We start from the raw sequence: 20,262 nt of genomic DNA on the forward strand, positions 1-20,262 counted from the left end.
TCAGTCCCAAAATGAAGGTGACATTAAACTCCATAGTGGTATGAACAACTCCATATCTTCAACACTTAAAGATGAGATTATTTAATCTATCGTAATATGCTTCGATAGTCTCACTTTCCTTCTGCTTAAAATCGGCCAATTTTGACAAGCATTGCGTCACTGAGCTATTTATGGTTTTGCATTCCCTTGGTAATTCTCCTTCAAATTATCCCAAATCTCTTTCGTTGTCTTGCAACCTCGAACCTAGTTGTAAAAAACTGATGGAAGAGCACCTCGTAGTTTACGGAAACATCTTTTATCATTTGTCTTCTTCTTAATGCCTTGAGAGATCATATCTTCAGCAGCACCAATTTCGATAGATTGCCAAATATCCTCATCAAGCACATTGAGATAGTCTTCCATACGATCCACCCATTGATCATAATACTCTGGAAGAAACATTGAAACTTTTGTAGCAGATCCAAGCAGGTGTGCAAAATTCATCATGGTGTTGACGTTCAGATTTTCCATTTAATTGAGTATAAAAATGATTATCTTTGGAAAGAAAGAATTTGGATGAAAAATGATTGACAAAACAAACAAAAAATCGTTTAATCACAACGATCGAAAGAAGAATTACGTTTCAACTTGCGGAATAATTGAATCAGAAAGAACGATTCAGTAAGATGAAAACATGAAAAAGATTCTTCTATCAAGGTGTAGATTCGCGCTTTGATACCAATTGAAATGATGTTTAAATTAAGTGTTGATCAATAGTAAGTAAAATCATAGTAATAAAGAAAATAGAGTTCTAAATAAGATCTGGTTTCAGCTCAATAGATCTGGAATGAGTATAAGAGAGTCATAGTGAAAGAAAGCTCAAAGCATACAAATGCCCAAAAGTTACAACTCTCTAATGTACTTACCCTATATAGGGTACTCACAGACACAAAAAATACTATGACTCAACATCACATAGCGAACAATTAATGTGCCTAGTAAATACATTACATAACGAAGTCTTGTTGACTTTCGCTATTTACAAACTATTCGATATCTAAGACACTAACTAAGGTTTTTCATATCACAACATAGATAGACTACACATTTCAACCTGTTTTCACTTCTATTTCATAAATATGCACTTATTACCTAAAAAAATATAAATATAAATACAAATTAGTTAAGCACCATCCGTCTTATTTTAACCATAAAAATACCTATATATATATATATATATATATATATATATATATATATATATATATATATATATATATATATATATATATATATATATATATATTAAAATATGCATAATTTAGGATATATCAGATGTCATTCTTCTTTATTTGTGGAATGATTCGATTCTATAGTTAGTTTTTTAATTATCGCTTGGATTTCGGTTGGTTCCATATCTCTTAACAATCCTCAAGCATTTATCAAATGTCTTTCCATGGGTGTAAGGCCTTTGCAGAACCACTAGTACAACTGATAGTCACTAATTCCATGTTGTGGGAATCGATCAAGAAACTTTTAGAAACAACCCCAATAAGTGTGTAGAACTGTACTTTTTGCTTGTTTAATTCTAAGGATCTCTCTATGAAGATTTGAAACCCTCGCTTCTGGAAAATATTTTTCCATAAATAGTTTTGCAAGCTCATTCCATGTGGTTATGGATTTGGATGGGAGATCATTCAACCATTATATCGTTGCATCTTCTATTGAAAAACGAAATGCCCTTAACTTTATCTGATCCTCCATGATGGTGTGTGGCTTCATTCTGAAACAAATGACATGAAATTCCTTGAGGAATTTATGCACGTCTTCATTTTCGAGGCTTCGGAATGTGGGAAGGAAGTGTATTAACCCAGACTTAAGTTCAAAATTTTGGGCAGCAGGAAAAGTAATACAAATAGGTTGATGAGTAACTTATTGTGTAGCCTACTATTTGATAGTCCTCTCTTTATTTTCTGCATCACCCATGTTTAATTTGTCAGAGTCATATTCATATGGGCATGTAGTTTTGGATTCGGAGGATGATGATGGGTATGTTTCTCGTTTACTATGAGTGGTAGTGCTTTATGGAAAGATGAGAATGTTGGTTTGGGTTTGTTGCACAAGGGACTGCCTTGTGTGTCAATTTTCTCTAGGGTTAGAGAACATGATGAAGTTAAGAATCCCATTGAATATTTTTGAAATGTTGTTTCTTTCTTAAATTTTATCATAGTCTTCTCTATCTGTGGATCAAACCCTAGCAGTACTTGAAGATCTTGGCATAAAACAAATAGTGTTGTCGTGTCCTCATCAACGACACCAATTTGTTAAGCATGTCATGAGCGCCTAAACAAATAATATACGGGTATAAAAATCTTTCATGGTTGCACTATAGGGTAGTACAGGAAAGCATGGTTAAATACATAAAGACACGTCCTAAAAGTCTACGCCTTTTTTTACGTACGGCACGTATGACTCTCTTAATCATGCAAATAACCTTCAACTTGATTGTTTGAATTGTGTTGTGCTTAAAGTGGTACAGAAAATTATTAACATGCTCAAATAGTTTTCTTTACCTAATTGTTTAATAAAAAAAAGCGTTTTTTGATGGAAACCTTATTTTTTACTAAGTTAAGCAAACAAGCTCTTAATTAATTTGGAAAAGTAGCATTAAAATAGTGTATAAATTCCCAGTATAATTCAATACTTCTCATAAGCTCGTAAGCATAAAACCTTATTCGATTAATTTGCATTATAATTAAATACTAGCACATAACCAATCTAATATTCGGTACTTATTGTTGGCTAATTAAAACGATTATGGATTCTAATAATTAGTTAACTAGAACGATCAAATACCAATTCAAGTTGCCAACAAAAAAAGAATCAAAAAATAAACATTTAATGAAACACGAAACGAAGCAAACTAAGCAGAAGTCATAATAAAAAATCAAGCCTAATGATTTAGAGTTGTGGGTAGTGATTTTTACCCTCATATTTGACGTCACTATGTGTATGGCGTCTGGTGTACAATTTGAACGAACCATACGGGTTTAAGATATTTGATGGATTAGCCAAATCTAAATATGAGACATCGTAGATGGCTTGATGTAGTGAATGATTATACCTATGAGATTATGTACCATCTGATGCGTTGAGTCGCAAGAAAACTAGCACACATATTATGCATATATGTTTGGGGATGACTGTTGTGACTCCATTGTTGGAAATTATTAGGGAGTGTAGGTTAAGGCAAACAAGGAGGAGAACTAGAAAAGTGAGAAGGTAGTTATTCATGTTTCAACATTTGATATGGATACCCGGGGTTTACTAACTCTACATGGTAGGGTTTGTGTTCCTTATTCGGGTCAGGGCTGAAAGAAATTGATGGAGGATGTCTATAAATTGGCGTTTTTTATACATTCGGGTGCCACGAAAATGTATAAAGATTTGAGACATGATTATTCATGGTCTTTCATGAAGATAGATGTACCTTGGTACAACGAGATGTGCTTGATTTGTCGGCAAGTCAAGGCTGAACATCAGAGACCTCACGGCAAGTTGCAGTCGTTGTATAACCCATTATGGAAGAAAAACGTTGAGTTTTGATCTATTTCATGTAGCTTTAGTTTTTATTTTTGGAATGAAAAATGTTTGAATTGATTTAGAAGTTGAAAACATGTTTCAATGGCGTTGGAAGTTGAATACGTACGACTCTAAATCAAAAGAGGTAAGAAAAAATATACATTTCTTTCTTTGAGTTTTGAGATTTATTTTAATGTTTGTTTTTTTGTTATTTATAACAATAATTTGAGCTTTTATGCTCAATTTATTTAAATTAACCGTTTGTTTGTTTTATCTTTGCTACAATAATTTAAGTTTGTATGGCTTATTTCTTTGAATTAATTTTTGTTTGTAAGATCCAAGTTAAATAATCTTTGAGTATCAATTTCTTTGATGTCACAAATCTCAATTTAATGGTGTAAATCTTACATTGATTTAGTTGGCTAAGGGAGATGATGAATCTAGTGTTTTGATTAATTAATATTTATTGAGTGATAATAATTTGATGCTTAATTATATGGTTAATCAGTGAATGAGTTTTATTTATTTCTAAGTTAAACTTTGGTTGTGTTTTTTATCTTTTGTGTTCTATTCATTGGGGTCACAATTGTATATATTGAATATTGTCACACCCCAAAACCAGAACGGCGGAAACGTTCGGGGGCGGATGACGTCATGCTTAGTATCATAACCATAGTGAAGAAAGTAACACACAACCATCATAGATATAATTTAAAATATTACATTGTTTCCAAAATACATGTTCCAAAAATACATGTTTTCAATTAAATTACATATGATGATAAAATGTAGCAAAATAATCTACGCCTTAGCGTCTTGACTTCAGAAATCTTGCGGTTACCTGGATTACTGATTACCTGGGAATACAAGTTGTTTTGAAAAGAGAGTATCAGCATAAAGCTGGTGAGTTCACAAGTACTTTATAAAAATGAATGTTGTTTCCTTAACGTTGGTTACAAGTTTGTTTCCAGAAAATCCAATATTTTCTAAAAGATTTGTTGTAAACTAAATTGAAACAAGTAAATCGTCATACTTATGTGTGTGTTTTATATTTAAATAAAACTCCTTTGTATAAAGACTTAGAATTTCCATGTATAAAGACTTAGAATTTCCATGAATTTTATGCTGTGAATTTTATGACACTTGTCACCGCAGACCTGCCGGTCTAGCTGTTGCAAGCAGCTCAGGTGCGGGTTTGTCGGACCCAGCATAGATCTATACACAACTATCACGTTCTCACTCAAAGAGATTATGATTATAAATAAAGGACTTTTCTGTGGTACTTGGAGTACCCCGAAGGAGAATGTCTCACAAATATTCATTGATGAGTTCACGTAGTGTGTAATGAAAGTTCGTTTTGTAAATCGATAATGTTATGGTTTTCCTTCATTAAACGAAGTGTTCAAAACTATACATATTATAGTTTATCAAAAGTGTAGTGTGATGGTATGAAACCTTGTTACACATGTATTTGTATTTCAAATAAAATACATTGGAAATACTAAGTGTAAATCTTACACACCTTGCTCAACATGTTACAAGGTGTGAATAAATCTTAAATATGTATTTGATAGTTTTACCCTTAACTGTCACTGTTTTTGAGTAATTATAGAAAAATCATCGTAAGTCAAAAACTGAATCCGCAAACTCTAGGTATTTGGAAAAAGTGTCTACATTGTTCATGAATTTTCCCATAATTTTTGGTGGTTTCGAACTAGTGTGAAAATGTTAATTTTCACAACTGGGTCTGATTTCGTTGCTGCAGTGATAGGCAGTTTTGTAAAAATCGCCATAAATTGTAGAAAAATCGTATGGAGATGTGCAAGTAGTCAGTTTAAAGTTATAAACCTGAACTACTTGCATATTAAATAGTTTTAAAAAATATTAAGTTTAAGTTGGGTAAAACAGTTCGTGAACAGGAAACTATTATGTTGTAAGCTGTCAAGTTGAGTTTTGAATATGTTTTGGTATTTTAACTTGTATTCCCCCCCCCCCCCCCCCCTAAAAACTGAAGAAACTAGAAAATGTAGGTAGGACTGTTCACTATTTGAATAAAACCGAATTGTCCAATTGGACAATTTGGATCGGACTATTTGGTTCGGATATTCGGATTTTTGGATTGGTTTTTAGCAAAACCGAATTATTATTTTGGATTTGGGATTGGTTTTGGTTTATAAAATAAAAACCGAATAGTCCAAAAAAACCGAATTACAATTTATTATTTTGTTTTTTTTAATATATATCTTTAAAAATTATAAATTTACTAAATTATTCTTTTAATATATTAAAATTTTTCATCAATTATAATACTTTAATATGTACTTCTTATCAAAAAAAATTGTCTATAAAGTAGTAAACTATAATATATTTTTCTTGATAGTTATTTATAAGTTTTAGTTCACAACTAATTAAACAATATTTTTTAGTTTATATTATAGAGTAATTTAATACTAAAGTTATATATTTGTTTAAATGTCTTGATTCTTGAAAACCGAATTGTAAAACCCGATCCAACCGAATTATAATTTGGTTGGATCGGATCGGATTTGAATTTAGTTTGGACTATTTGGATCTACGTTTTGAAAACCGAAATTAATTTGGATTCACTTGATCGGATCGGATTAAACCGATCCATCCAAATGAACACTCCTATAATGTAGGGGTATGAACTCACCTTGAGTGATGACTTGAAGAGTGGAAGGTTGAAGTTAAGGAATATCAAGCCAAGAGTACTTGATGAACACGTAAAAGCTTGGATGATCCTAAGAACGATTCTTTGGTGTTAGAATGTGTGTAGATGATTTAAGGATGTTATGAAAACATGGAATAACACATGAGTTTAGAGGAAATACTTACCAAAAAGTGCAGTAGCAACTCAAGAACACTTGCACAAGGTGGTGGAAAGTAGAGAGAAAGAAGCTTTCTTAGGGTGATATGAGAAGTGTGTAAGTTTGAAATGAGCAAGTAACTCAAGAAATCCTCTAGGGATTTCCTTATATGGAAGGTTAATGGAGCAACTTGTGAGTTTGAAGTGATGTGTGCATTGGTTTGTGTGATGTGGATAAGGTGGCAAGTGAGAGGGTGACACATGGAAGGCAAGTGGGCACACTTGACCCACTTGTGGGGTAAATATCCTCTAAATATAAAATATTGATTTTTAATTAATAAATCCTTGAGAAATAAATAAAATAATAGTTCTGGGGGTTAAGAGTGATAAAAATATGAATTTTGTGAAAAAAATCCCGTCAAAAACGGGCTTAGGAGGCGAAAGTAGTCGAAAACCGGACAATAGGGACCGAACCTGCGAGGTTCGACTCTTAGGAGTGTGAGAACCGAGAGTAGGAGGGAAGACCGAAGGTCCGAAGTGGGGGGTGCGAGGGTCTCGCATGGGAGCCGAAGTTCGGTCCTCGCTGCTAAGCTTCGGTCTGCTAAGGTTTCGGTCCGAGAGGCTTCTGACACTTTCGGTTCTGACAGGAGGGTTTCGGCTCCTAAGGGGAGTTTCAGCTCCTAAGAGGAGTTTCGGTTCCTAAGATGAGTTTCGGCTCCTAAGAGGAGTTTCGGCTCCTAAGTGGAGTTTCGGTTCCTAACAGGAGTTTCGGTTCTATAAGGCTGTTTTCCGAGAAATCTTACTGTTTTGCGTGATTTTTTACCAAGTTAAGGATCGGGATGACCCGGATGACCAGAAAAAGTTTGAGAGAGATTTTGGGAGAGATTTCACATACTTGGAGAGATTTCATATTCTTGGAGAGATTTGGGAGAGATTTCACATACTTGGAGAGATTTGGGAGAGATTTCACATACTTGGAGAGATTTCACATTCTTGGAGAGATTTCACATACTTGGAGAGATTTGGGAGAGATTTCACATACTTGGAGAGATTTGGGAGAGATTTAACCTTAGCCATTATTATCGCATAATCTCGCAAATGCAAGGTTCGTGAACCCCGTTACGCCTCGTTAATGGTCGTTTTAAGTCCCCGAAAGGGTCCTTAGCCGAGTTTTGATGCGTTTAATTCTCCTTTTAGGGTTTATACATTGTTAACACATAGATTTTTCGAAACGCTTGAATTTTTGACATACAAATGCACATTTTTATTCATAGAATAACTTCTAACATACAAGCACTAATTAAATTCGAACGGTTTGACTTGTTTGACTTTGACTATAATTTGATGGTTGTCACAATATCCCCCTGTTAGATTTTGCATTTTGAATGGGACTTCAAGGGTCGGGGAATAGATATGGGTATTTTTGCTTCATTTGGTCCTCACATTCACAAGTAAACTCAGGTCCTTGCTTGGCGTTCCACCGGACTTTTACGATGGGAATGTGGCTTTGTTTCGTCGATTTGACCTCTCGGTCCATGATTTCAACAGGTTCCTCTACGAAATGGAGGTTCTCATTGATCTCAATTTCTTCCAAAGGAATGACAAGGGTCTCATCCGACAAACATTTCTTCAGGTTTGACACATGGAACGTAGGATGAACGTGCTTGAGTTGGTAATCGTAGCTTGTATGCCACCGGGCCAATCGTGGCGAGGATTTCGAATGGTCCAATATACCTTGGATTTAATTTCCCTCGTTTTCCAAAGCGTATTAAACCCTTCCAAGGTGATACTTTTAGAAGTACCCGATCTCCAACTTGGAAGTCCAAAGGTTTTCGTCTCTTATCTGCGTAGCTCTTTTGTCGGTCTTGCGAAGCCTTCATTCGTTCTCGAATTTGGACGATCTTCTCGGTTGTTTCCCTTATGATTTCCGGACCAGTAAGTGTGTTGTTATGGACTTGCCCTTTTGCTAGTTGTGTATCGCCCACCTCGGCCCAGCACAGGGGTGATCTGCACTTACGGCTGTAGAGGGCTTCGAACGGAGCAACTTTGATGCTAGTGTGATAGCTATTATTGTAGGAAAACTCAATAAGAGGTTCTTTCACTCTGACCGTCAGTCTGTGGGTGGTAGGTTGTACTCATGTCCACCCTAGTTCCCATAGCTTTCTGTAGTGACTGCCAGAATCGTGACGTGAACCTACTATCTCTGTTGGAGATAATGGATATTGGTACTCCATGAAGGTGCACTATTTCTCTAATGTAGATCCTTGTTAGCTTCTCCATTTTGTCTGTTTCCTTTATTGGTAGGAAGTGTGCGGATTTGGTCAATCTGTCGACGATTACCCAAATGGTGTCAAGTCCACCCGCGGTCTTAGGAAACTTGGTAATGAAATCCATCGTAATCCGTTCCCACTTCCACTCGGGTATCTCTGGTTGTTGAAGTAGTCCCGAGGGCTTTTGGTATTCTACCTTAACTTCGGCGCAAGTCAGGCACTTGCCCACAAAGGTAGCTATTTCAGCTTTCATGTTTGGCCACCAATACATCTTCTTGAGGTCTAAGTACATCTAGTCTGATCCGGGATGCATAGAGTAGAGAGTTTTATGAGCTTCGTTCATCACAACGTCCCTGAATCCACCAAATTTTGGTGTCCAGATCCGGTTCATGAGACAACGAACTTCGTCATCCCTGACTTCAAGATTTTTGTCCATTCCTCTTAATGCTTCACCTGTCACATTCTTTGGCTTCAAGGCTTCCTCCTGGGCGTCCTTGATTTGTTCGGACAGGTGTGAGTGGATGGTCATGGTCAATGCCTTCACTCGGCGGCCCGAGTACTCCTTTCCGCTTAAAGCGTCTGCAACCACATTGGCCTTTCCGGGGTGATAACGAATCTTGCATTCGTAATCGTTTAGTAATTCTACCCGTCGCCTTTGTCTCATGTTGAGTTCCTTCTGATTGAGGATATGCTGGAGGCTTTTGTGATCGGTGAAGATGGTGCACTTGGTGTCGTAAAGGTAATGCCTCCAGATTTTTAAGGCGAAAACTACGGATCCTAATTCAAGGTCGTGCGTCGTGTAGTTTACTTCATGTGTCTTTTTGTCTTGAGGCGTAAGCAATGACTTTTCCTCGTTGCATTAACACACACCCTAGACCTTGGTTTGATGCATCGCAGTAAACCACAAAGTCTTCGGTTCCATCTGGTAAGGACAAGATCGGAGCACTGCATACAGTTCATTTTAGTGTTTGGAACACAGCCTCTTGCTTGTCTCCCAGACGAACATCACCCTTTTTGAGTCAGAATGGTGAGTGGTTTTGCAATTTTGGAGAAGTTTTGGATGAATCTCTGGTAGTAACCGGCGAGCCCTAAAAATTGTCGGATCTCCGTGGGTGTTCTTGGTACTGCCCAACTTTCAATCGCCTTGATCTTTGAAGGGTCCACGTGGATTCCTTCCCTGTTGACTACATGCCCGAGGAAATTCACCTCTCGAATCCAGAACTCACACTTTGACAACTTTGCGTACAATTTCTCCACTCTCAGCATCTCTAGGACTCGACGTGAATGTTGGCCATGTTCTTCCTTACTTCGGGAGTAGACTAGTATATCGTCGATGAAAACGATTACGAACTTGTCTAAGTAAGGTCGAAACACTGATTCATCAGGTCCATAAATGTTGCGGGTGCATTTGTTAAGCCGAAAGGCATCACTGTAATTCGTAGTGACCATAGCACGTTCTGAACGCCGTCTTGGGGATATCCTCCTCTTGAACTCGTAGTTGATGGTATCCATATCTAAGGTCAATATTCGAGAAGAAACACACTCCTTGAAGTTGGTCGAAGAGGTCATCGATTCGAGGCAAAGGGTATCGGTTTTTAATAGTAAGTTTGTTTAATTCGCGGTAGTCAATGCACATACGGAACGATCCGTCCTTCTTCTTAACAAAAAAAACTTGCGCTCCCCAAGGCGAGAAGCTTGGTCTAATGAAGCCTTTGCTCAGTAGTTCATTTAGTTGACTGGACAGTTCATGCATCTCGGCTGGAGCTAGACGGTACGGCGATTTGGCTACGGGGGTAGCTCCGGGAATTAAGTCGATTCGGAATTCGACTTGTCATGGAGGGGGCACTCCGGGAAGGTCTTCTGGGAATACATAGGGGAAATTGCAGACCTCCGGAATGTCCTTGATGTCCTTCATTCCTTGACCCTTATCTACGACGTGGTCTAGAAAGGCGTGGTATTCCTTGCGGAGATACTTTTGAGCCTTGATACAAGAGATGATCTGAAAGTTTGAGCTAGGCTTGTCGCCATAAACGACGAGAACTTCGCCACTTAGCAGATTAAGGCGAACGGCCTTTTCGTGACATAGGATTTCCGCATGGTGAAGGCATAACCAAACCATGCCAATGATAACGTCAAAACTTTTTATGGTGACCGGCATAAGGTCGATTAGGAAAGAGTGATTATTTAAGGTGAGGGTACACCCGGTGTAAATATCGTTAGTGTTCTCTATCTTTCCGTTAGCCATTTCTATGGTGAATGTGTCTTTTAGTGTTTGTGGTGTTTGATTAAGCAAGCATTTAAATTGGTGGCTCACGAAGCTTTTCTCCGCGCTACTATCGAAAAGAATGCATGCGTAGGTATTGTTGAGGGGAAACATACCGGTAACCACAGTTGGATCTGCGACGGCTTCCTCATGACCTATCGCTAGAACTCTGCCCGCTTCGTCGGGGTTGGGGTTCCTTGCCTTCGGGCAGTTACGTTTGAGGTGTCCTAGTTCTCCACATCCATAGCAGGTTCGACTTGCTTCAGCGTTGGCAGCTTATGTGTTCAGTTGGGCTGGAGATCTACAAAATCGGGCGGTGTGCCCCTTTTTGTTACAGTTGGTGCAATGCATTTCACGGCATGCACCGTTGTGGTGGTAGCCGCATTTGTTGCACTTGGGCAGGTTCTCGGCGTATTGCCTTATCGGAGTGGGGTTAGCAGTAGTTGTGGCAGCGTGCACAGCAACCACTTTTTGTTTCTTGGCATGGACTTGAGTAGACTGGTACTTTTTCTTGTTCCAGAATTTTCTTTTGTTGTTTCCCCCTTTTGCTTGCTCGGAGGTGGTCGTTACAGTGCCATGGCTGGCGTTATGGTCGATGAGTTGCTATGCCAGTTCCTTGGCACTGTCAAAGGTAGCTGGCTTTGAGGCCAATACGTGTCCTTGAAGTTGTTGAGATAATCCCCACATGTACCTTTCCACCTTCTTGCTTTCAGTAGGAACCATCCCGAGACATAGCATGGCTAGATCGCTGAACCTCGAGGTGTACGACAGAATGTCCGAGCCTTTCATTTTAAGACCCCAAAATTCTTCCTCCAGCTTTTGTATCTTACTCCTGGGGCAGTACTCCTTCATTAACACAGTTTTCAGATCTTCCCATGTTATCGCATTAGCCACCGGAAGTGTTAGTGCCTTGACGTGATCCTTCCACCAGGTGAGGGCTCTCTCGGAGAATGTGCATGAAGAAAATTTGACCTTGCTTGCTTCAGGGCATGCACATATTTTGAAAATGGTCTCGGTTTTCTTGAACCATTGTAGCAACGCTATGACACCTCCACTCCCGTTGAAGGTTTTGGGCTTGGCGTTAGTAAAGTCTTTGTAGGTACACTCTCTCGAGCGTCCCTGGCTGTCTCCATTACTAGAATTCGAGGCACCACTGCCTGCACCTCCCGAATTACTGGGGTTGATTTGGGCTATCATGGCTGCCACTGCGGCTGCTATCGTAGCCTGGAACATGGATGGGTCGAACTGAGGAGGTGGTGGGGGGCGGTGCAGTCCCGGCTGCTTCGCCGCGTCTAGGATTTCTACGAGGTGGCATTTTCTGCCATTTTACAAGAATGAAAAGACAATAAGCCTTTGATACAATTCGAGTGTTAAACTAAACATTATTAGTTCTTTATATGCATAATGATTCCGACTTGTAAAAATGTTGTAAGAATTCATTCATACTAGAAGTCTATAAACAATGAAATATAGACTTTATGAATTTCGATAGTATTGGTTCTCATGAAATGTCTGCGGTAGTATCCATACCAGGTCCAACCAATAATCACTTGATGTATAATATTTACATGTAATTAAGATTAATTAAACTTTCAAATCTAATGGTTATGCCCTGGGCCTACAACCAAACAAGGAACAGGATCCAAGGCGAAACCACCATTTCTAGGTTGACATGGTCTCAATTACATATAACTTTGGTTTATACCTTAGGCGATCATAGGTTGAGCACCAGTAAATTTTATCTAAAATAGTCCATGTTATGAATCTAATGTAGTGTTCCCAAATAAACAAATGGCGTTTCAATATCATTGATTATAACTTGGTATACAGTACTTGGGAAAATTTGACCCTACTAGGGGTCTATGTTACATCAATGTACGGAAAATTTGACCGCCTAATAGATCCCGGAAGTATAAACACTTAAATCACAAGATCGGACCTAGAATACTAGAAAATAATAGTAATATTTATCCGCAAACCAGATGCGGGCAGTGCAATACTACTTGCGGTGTTTGAAGCTCTGAGGAACACGAAGTGTAGACATGAAGTTTCCCATTTCAGCTCGGGATTCTGCCGCTTGGCGCTCTGCTTCAGCCAAGCATCCTTCTAAAGTGGCTCGGTGTTCTCGGAGTTCTTGCACTTCAGCTCGAGTCGCAGTCATCTCCTGTCTAAGAAGCTCGGTGCGGTCTCGAGTCCGATCGTGTTCATCATCCAGACAGCGAATGCGAACGGAGTTGACTTGACTGGTTGCACCAACTTCCATGAGGTGGCGGAGGTTTACTCTTGATTGTTCCTCGTGGCGTGCGACACGGTGGACTATGACAGGGAAGGATCGGTCGGCTGACCCTCCTCTGCTGAGATCGTAGAAACCTCGTTGCATGCCGTAAGGAGGTCGTTCACCTTGCTCTCGGCTCCATCGATGTATAGTTTCGGCCCATTGGGGCGTCGGGCCCTGGTAGTGTTGTGGAGGAATAGGGGCAAAGTGTGGATTGTAAACTTCGGGTTAGGAGTCGGTTCCATCTGAGTCTTCTTCCTCTTCGCCGTCTATGCATTCTTCTTCTTCCATGGGTTCCTCGTCTTCCATGGGTTCTCCTTCGGGATCTTCCTCTGTGTCTTCCACGATCCAACCGACATTCCCTTGGTTGGGAAAGTATGGGTCACCTGGTAAGCGGAATCCTGCCATCGTACCTATACGAGAATGGGGATAAGGAGGAATGTCACGAGAAAATCTTGGGAATAAGAAGTTAGTTGTCGAAGTTGCGATTACGGCTTTTTGTGTTAAAATACTCCTATAGTATTTTTAAGTTTGATTCTTGAAATTTTTGGTAATCTGCAGATTTGTTGCTCACCATGACCCTTCTTCGGCATACATTGGTCCTACCTTGGCTGAATATAGTTGATCAGGCTATATTCATCCAAGATCTGACTACATACTCCAAAGCTGAATCATGGTGTTCAACTGGTCTTGATACTTTTATGTTATTGCCATTATGATACTGAATTAGTATGTGCGATTGCACGAATACTTTTATAAAAATATAAAAGTTTATTTTAAATCATTTTTGAAAAGCTATGTCAGAGAATTTTGTCCCATTGTATTTATAGTTTGTATATCTTACATGGTTCGATATACATAGTTCACTATAAACAAAGCTCTGATACCAATCTGTCACACCCCCAAACCAGAACGGCGGAAACGTTCGGGGGTGGATGACATCATGCTCAGTATCATAACCCTAGTGAAGAAAGTAACACACAACCATCATAGATATAATTTAAAAGATTACATTGTTTCCAAAATACATGTTTTCAATTAAATTACATATGATGATAAAATGTAGCAAAATAATCTACGCCTTAGCGTCTTGACTTCTGAAATCTTGCGGTTACCTGGATTACCTGGGAATACAAGTTGTTTTGAAAAGAGAGTATCAGTAAAGCTGGTGAGTTCACAAGTACTTTATAAAAATGAATGTTGTTTCCTTAACGTTGGTTACAAGTTTGTTTCCAGAAAATCCAATATTTTCTACAAGATTTGTTGTAAACTAAATTGAAACAAGTAAATCGTCATACTTATGTGTGTGTTTTATATTTAAATAAAACTCCTTTGTACAAAGCCTTAGAATTTCCGTTAATTTTATGTTGTGATAATATTCCATGCGAGATGTTATAATCATACTAAAGACTAGATGGCCTTGAATGCAACGTTCTTCAGGCGTCAGAAAGTTATGACACTTGTCACCACATACCTGCCGGTCTAGCTGTTGCAAGCAGCTCAGGTGCGGGTTTGTCGGACCCAGCATAGATCTATACACAACTATCACGTTATCACTCAAAGAGATTCTGATTATAACTAAAGGAATTTTCTATGCTACTTGGAGTACCCCAAAGGAGAATGTCTCACAAATATTCATTGACGAGTTTACGTAGTGTGTAGTGAAAGCTCGTTTTGTAAATCGATAATGTTATTGTTTTCCTTCGTTAAACGAAGTGTTCAAAACTATACCTATTATAGTTTATCAAAAGTGTAGTGTGATGGTATGAAACCTTGTTACGCATGTATATGTATTTCAAATAAAAGACATTGGAAATACAAAGTGTAAATCTTACACACCTTGCTCAACATGTTACAAGGTGTGAATAAATCTTAAATATGTATTTGACAGTTTTACCCTTAACTGTCACTGTTTTTGAGTAATTATAGAAAAATCATCATAAGTCAAAAACTGAATCCGCAAACTCTAGGTATTTGGAAAGAGTGTCTAAAGTGTTCATGAATTTTCCCATAATTTTTGGTGGTTTCGAACTAGTGTGAAAATGTTCATTTTCACAACCGGGTCTGATTTCGTTGCTGCAGTGATAGGAAGTTTTGTAAAAATCACCATAAATTGTAGAAAAATTGTATGGAGATGTGCAAGTAGTCATTTTAAAGGTATAAACTTGAGCTACTTGCATATTTAATAGTTTTGAAAAATATTAAGTTTAAGTTGGGTAAAACAGTTCGTGAACAGGTCACCACTTTTCTGTTGTAAGCTGTCATGTTGAGTTTTGAATATGTTTTGGTATTTTAACTTGTATTCCCCCCTAAAAACTGAAGAAACTAGAAAATGTAGGGGTATGAACTCACCTTGAGTGATGACTTGAAGAGTGGAAGGTTGAAGTTAAGGAATATCAAGCCAAGAGTACTTGATGAACACGTAAAACCTTGGATGATCCTAAGAACGATTCTTTGGCGTTAGAATGTGTGTAGATGATTTAAGGATGTTATGAAAACATGGAATAACACATGAGTTTAAAGGAAATACTTACCAAAAAGTGCAGTAGCAACTCAAGAACACTTGCACAAGGTGGTGGAAAGTAGAGAGAAAGAAGCTTTCTTAGGGTGATATAAGAAGTGTGTAAGTTTGAAATGAGCAAGTAACTCAAGAAATCCTCTAGGGATTTCCTTATATGGAAGGTTAATGGAGCAACTTGTGAGTTTGAAGTGATGTGTGCATTGGTTTGTGTGATGTGTATAAGGTGTCAAGTGAGAGGGTGACACATGGAAGGCAAGTGGGCACACTTGACCCACTTGTGGGGTAAATATCCTCTTAATATAAAATATTGATTTTTAATTAATAAATCCTTGAGAAATAAATAAAATAATAGTTCTGGGGGTTAAAAGTGATAAAAATATGAATTTTGTGAAAAATCCCGTCAAAAACGGGCTTAGGAGGCGAAAGTAGTCGAAAACCGGATAATAGGGACCGAACCTGCGAGGTTCGGCTCTTAGGAGTGTGGGAATCGAGAGGGAACCGAGAGTAGGAGGGAAGACCAAAGGTCCGAAGTGGGGGTGCGAGGGTCTCGCATGGGAGCCAAAGTTCGTTCCTCGCTGTTGAGCTTCGGTCTGCTGAGGTTTCGGTCCGAGAGGCTTCTGACACTACAGGAGGGTTTCGGCTCCTAAGGGGAGTTTCGGTTCCTAAGAGGAGTTTCGGTTCTATAAGGCTGTTTTCCGAGAAATCTTACCGTTTTGCGTGATTTTTGACCAAGTTAAGGGTCGGGATGACCTGGATGACCAGAAAAAGTTTGAGAGAGATTTTGGGAGAGATTTCACATACTTGGAGAGATTTCACATTCTTGGAGAGATTTGGGAGAGATTTCACATACTTGGAGATATTTGGGAGAGATTTCACATACTTGGAGAGATTTCAGATTCTTGGAGAGATTTGGGAGAGATTTCACATACTTGGAGAGATTTAGGAGAGATTTCACATACTTGGAGAGATTTGGGAGAGATTTAGGAGAGATTTCACATACTTGGAGAGATTTGGGAGAGATTTAACCTTAGCCATTATTATCGCATAATCTCACAAATGCAAGGTTCGTGAACCACGTTACGCCTCGTTAATGGTCGTTTTAAGTCCCCGAAAGGGTCCTTAGCCAAGTTTTGATGCGTTTAATTCTCGTTTTAGGGTTTTTACATTGTTAACACATAGATTTTTCGAGACGCTTGAATTTTATACATACAAATGCACATTTTTATTCATAGAATAACTTCTTACATACAAGCACTAATTAAATTCGACCGGTTTGACTTGTTTGACTTTGACTAGAATTTGACGGTTGTCACAAATATGTTAAGTCATATTTAATGTTGTGTCAAATGGCAGTTTTTAGAATTTTGTCTTGCTCCAATTTCGAAATGGGCATGTCTATTTTCAGAACTGAGATCATGTTTTGTCTATTTATAGCGTTTGTATTTGTCTTTTCAGCAACAACTTTTTGAGATGTTTTCTACCAGCATAAAAAGAATAGTTCCAATCTTTCGAACTGTTCTATTGTTGAGTTAATGAGAATCAACTTCTTTTCAATCATTATCGTTCCATATCATTAGTTCATTTTGTAAAATAGAATCTATCGATCGTTTATTATTTCTATCAATTGATACCAAACCTGGAAATTTTTCCATCAATAAATTCTAAGATTATTCCTCTTATTAATCTATATAAGGATTTGTTAAATTTGTTTGATGAACCAAAAAGTGTTAATTCTTTGGAATCAAACGCCAAGGATAATCATGAGGATGCATTATTAAAGATTGTTGATGAAGCGGTTGAAGAAATAAAGAGTCATAGCAAGCAATCTATACAGAATGCAACTGAAATACCAACTCAATCAGAACCTCATGACGTACCAATCAAGGGGAAGAGTTCAACTCCAAGTATCGATTCAAGTGCTCAACTCCAGGAGGATATTTCAACTCTGAATGACGGTTCAAATGCAAATTTCCATGGGGAGAATAATGAAAATAATGAATCAAATGCTCAATCAGAATTTGAAGAAGTCATTGTTGAGATTGATCCAGTCTATGATCAAAATTTTCCACCACTGACAAAATGGACTAAAGATCATCCGAAATCACAAGTGATCGGAGATACCTTTTCAGGGCACGTGCTCAACAAAAAGAGAAGCAAACTCCTTTATTCTCTAAATTGGAATTTTACATGTTTAATTCTTTTATTTCAAAAATTGAACCTAAAACTATTAAAATTTCTCTTGATCATGCAGATTAGGTTCATGCGATGTAAGAAGAACTTAATGAATTTGAACAGAACAAAGTATGGAGGTTGATTCCTACTCCAGAAAATGCATCTGTGGTTGGTCTAAAATGGGTATTTAGAAAGAAGATGGATAAAGAAGGGAATGTTATTCGCAATAAAGCACGCCTGGTAGTCAAAGGATATTGTTAAGAAGAAGGCATCTATTACGAAGAGACCTTCGCTCTTATGGCTAGACTTGAATGAATTCACATATTTCTAACTTATGCTGCTCACAAAAACTTTGAAGTATATCAAATGAATGTCAAGTGTGCATTTCTGAACAGGGAAGTTGAAGAAACAATCTACGTTGAACAACCTCCATATTTTGTGAATAAAAAATTTCTAAATCATTGTTATATTCTAGACAAAGTAGTATATGGTATTAAACAAGCTCTACAGGCATGGTATGAAACTCTAACTCATTTTCTAAAACAATCTAAATTCAAACAAGGATCTGTTGATCCTACCTTCTTTCGGAAAGAGGGTGACCATTTAATGATAGTTCAAATTTATGTTGATGATATTATTTTCGAATCCACAAATCCCAACTTAACTGTTGAATTCTGAAAATTGTTGGAGACAAAATTTGAAATGAGTTCTATGGGTCCAATTAACTTTTTCCTTGGTATAAATATATGACATAGTTCAAAGAGAATATTCATCAATCAAGAAGCTTACACAAAGACATTATTGGCCAAATTCGAAATGTTGGGAGATTCAAAAGTCAAAGTTCCTATGACGTTCGGAACGAAACTCATTCTTTCACTTGACAAACCAGTAATGTATATTACATTGTTTCGTCAGATGATCGGATCTTTATTGTATCTAACCTCTAGTCGTCCATACATAATGTTTGTTATTTGTTACTGTGCAAGGTTGCAAGTGAATCCTCGAGAACCTCACATGAAGGCTGTTAAGAAAATATTATGATATCTTAAACGAACAACTTCCCTTAGTTTATGGTATCCATCAAATTCAGGATTCTTTATGCAAGCCTATTCCGATGCTGACTAAGGAGGTTGTGGTCTTGATTGAAAAAGTACATCAGGAGGATATAAATTTCTAGATGGAAAGCTTGTCAACAGGCAGTCCGAAAAAGCAAACATGTGTGTCCTTATCCACAACTGAAGAAGAATATATTGCAGCGGCATCATGCACATCTCAAGTGGAATGGATTCAGAATCAACTAAGAGATTACGGAATCAATATGAAATGCATTCCTTTGTATTGTGATTCCGAAATTTCCATTCGAATTCGTCACAATCCAGTGCAACATTCCAATAAAAAAACACATTGCTCTTCGATACAACTTTATCAAGGATCATGTTGAAGATGGGAATGTGCAAGTTCACTTTGTCTGATCCTCAGATCAGTTAGCAGATATCCTTACGAAAGCCTTACCAGAAGTATCATTCAATCAAATTCTACAAGGGTTATGAATGATTAGAGCTGACTCTGTTCCAAAATCAACATCATAATCATCCAAGTTACTGTAAACTTCTGAATAATTCCAATCTTCGGAAGTTGTTGGAGTTAATTGTTCACTTTTCGGCTTGTTCCGATCTTCGGAGTAGTTCTGAAGTAACTGTTCATTTAAATTTCAGAATCTACTATATTTGTAATTCTTTTCAGAAAATCAAAAAACCAAAAATATTTTTTTGTTTCTTATTCTTTTCAGAAATTCAAAAATCTCAAAAAAATATATATTTTTTAGTTTTCTGCAAAATCAAAAACATCAAAAATATTTTTCAAGGAATTGGTGGTAAATTCATTACTGAATTTTAGTCTGCAACAAGGAATTGACGGTTGGCATCATAACTTCTTTCCACCATATCTTATCATGACTTCCATGTAGTTCCCTTGACTATCGAAAGAAAAACAGTTTCGGTATAGGACTACAAAAATTCTTGTTAATAAATACAAAATCATTACTAACACGATTTTCATGAAACTCTCAACCATTCGACTCCCAATCTATTATTTTCCATCTATTTCATGTTCACAATCGTAACCCTTTAGACTCCCAGGTTTAACCACTAAGGATTAGGTTACACAACAACTGTGTTTATGATCTTGAAATTGTTATTACCATGATTTCGAGTGAAACCCAAAATCCGATTACCGTTTCTGAATTGATGGTGAACAATTTTTGTTCTAGTTTATAATCATTGAATTGAAGGTGAAAAATTTATTGTTTTAGATAATTTAGATACTGAATTGACGGATAAAACCATTTTGTTTTGTACCTTTGAATGTTCAAAA

The 20,262-nt window shown here is 37.5% G+C and overlaps 1 protein-coding gene across 1 annotated transcript; it reads right to left on the reverse strand.

Moving 5' to 3' along the window:
* Nucleotides 1-8,950: 8,950 nt before the first annotated feature.
* Nucleotides 8,951-9,322, reverse strand: LOC111877709 (uncharacterized). Its single transcript, XM_023874216.1, has one exon. It carries the CDS (start codon nucleotides 9,320-9,322, stop codon nucleotides 8,951-8,953), a length of 372 nt encoding a protein of 123 aa, XP_023729984.1.
* Between the last annotated feature and the right edge of the window lie 10,940 nt (nucleotides 9,323-20,262).

Source organism: Lactuca sativa, chromosome 3, assembly GCF_002870075.4.
Source record: "Lactuca sativa cultivar Salinas chromosome 3, Lsat_Salinas_v11, whole genome shotgun sequence".
Classification (NCBI taxonomy): domain Eukaryota; kingdom Viridiplantae; phylum Streptophyta; class Magnoliopsida; order Asterales; family Asteraceae; genus Lactuca; species Lactuca sativa.

What these genes read in the sequence shown, in the direction of transcription:
- LOC111877709 (XM_023874216.1), bottom strand. Translation starts at nt 9,322, where the DNA reads ATGAGACAAAGGCGACGGGTAGAATTACTAAACGATTACGAATGCAAG.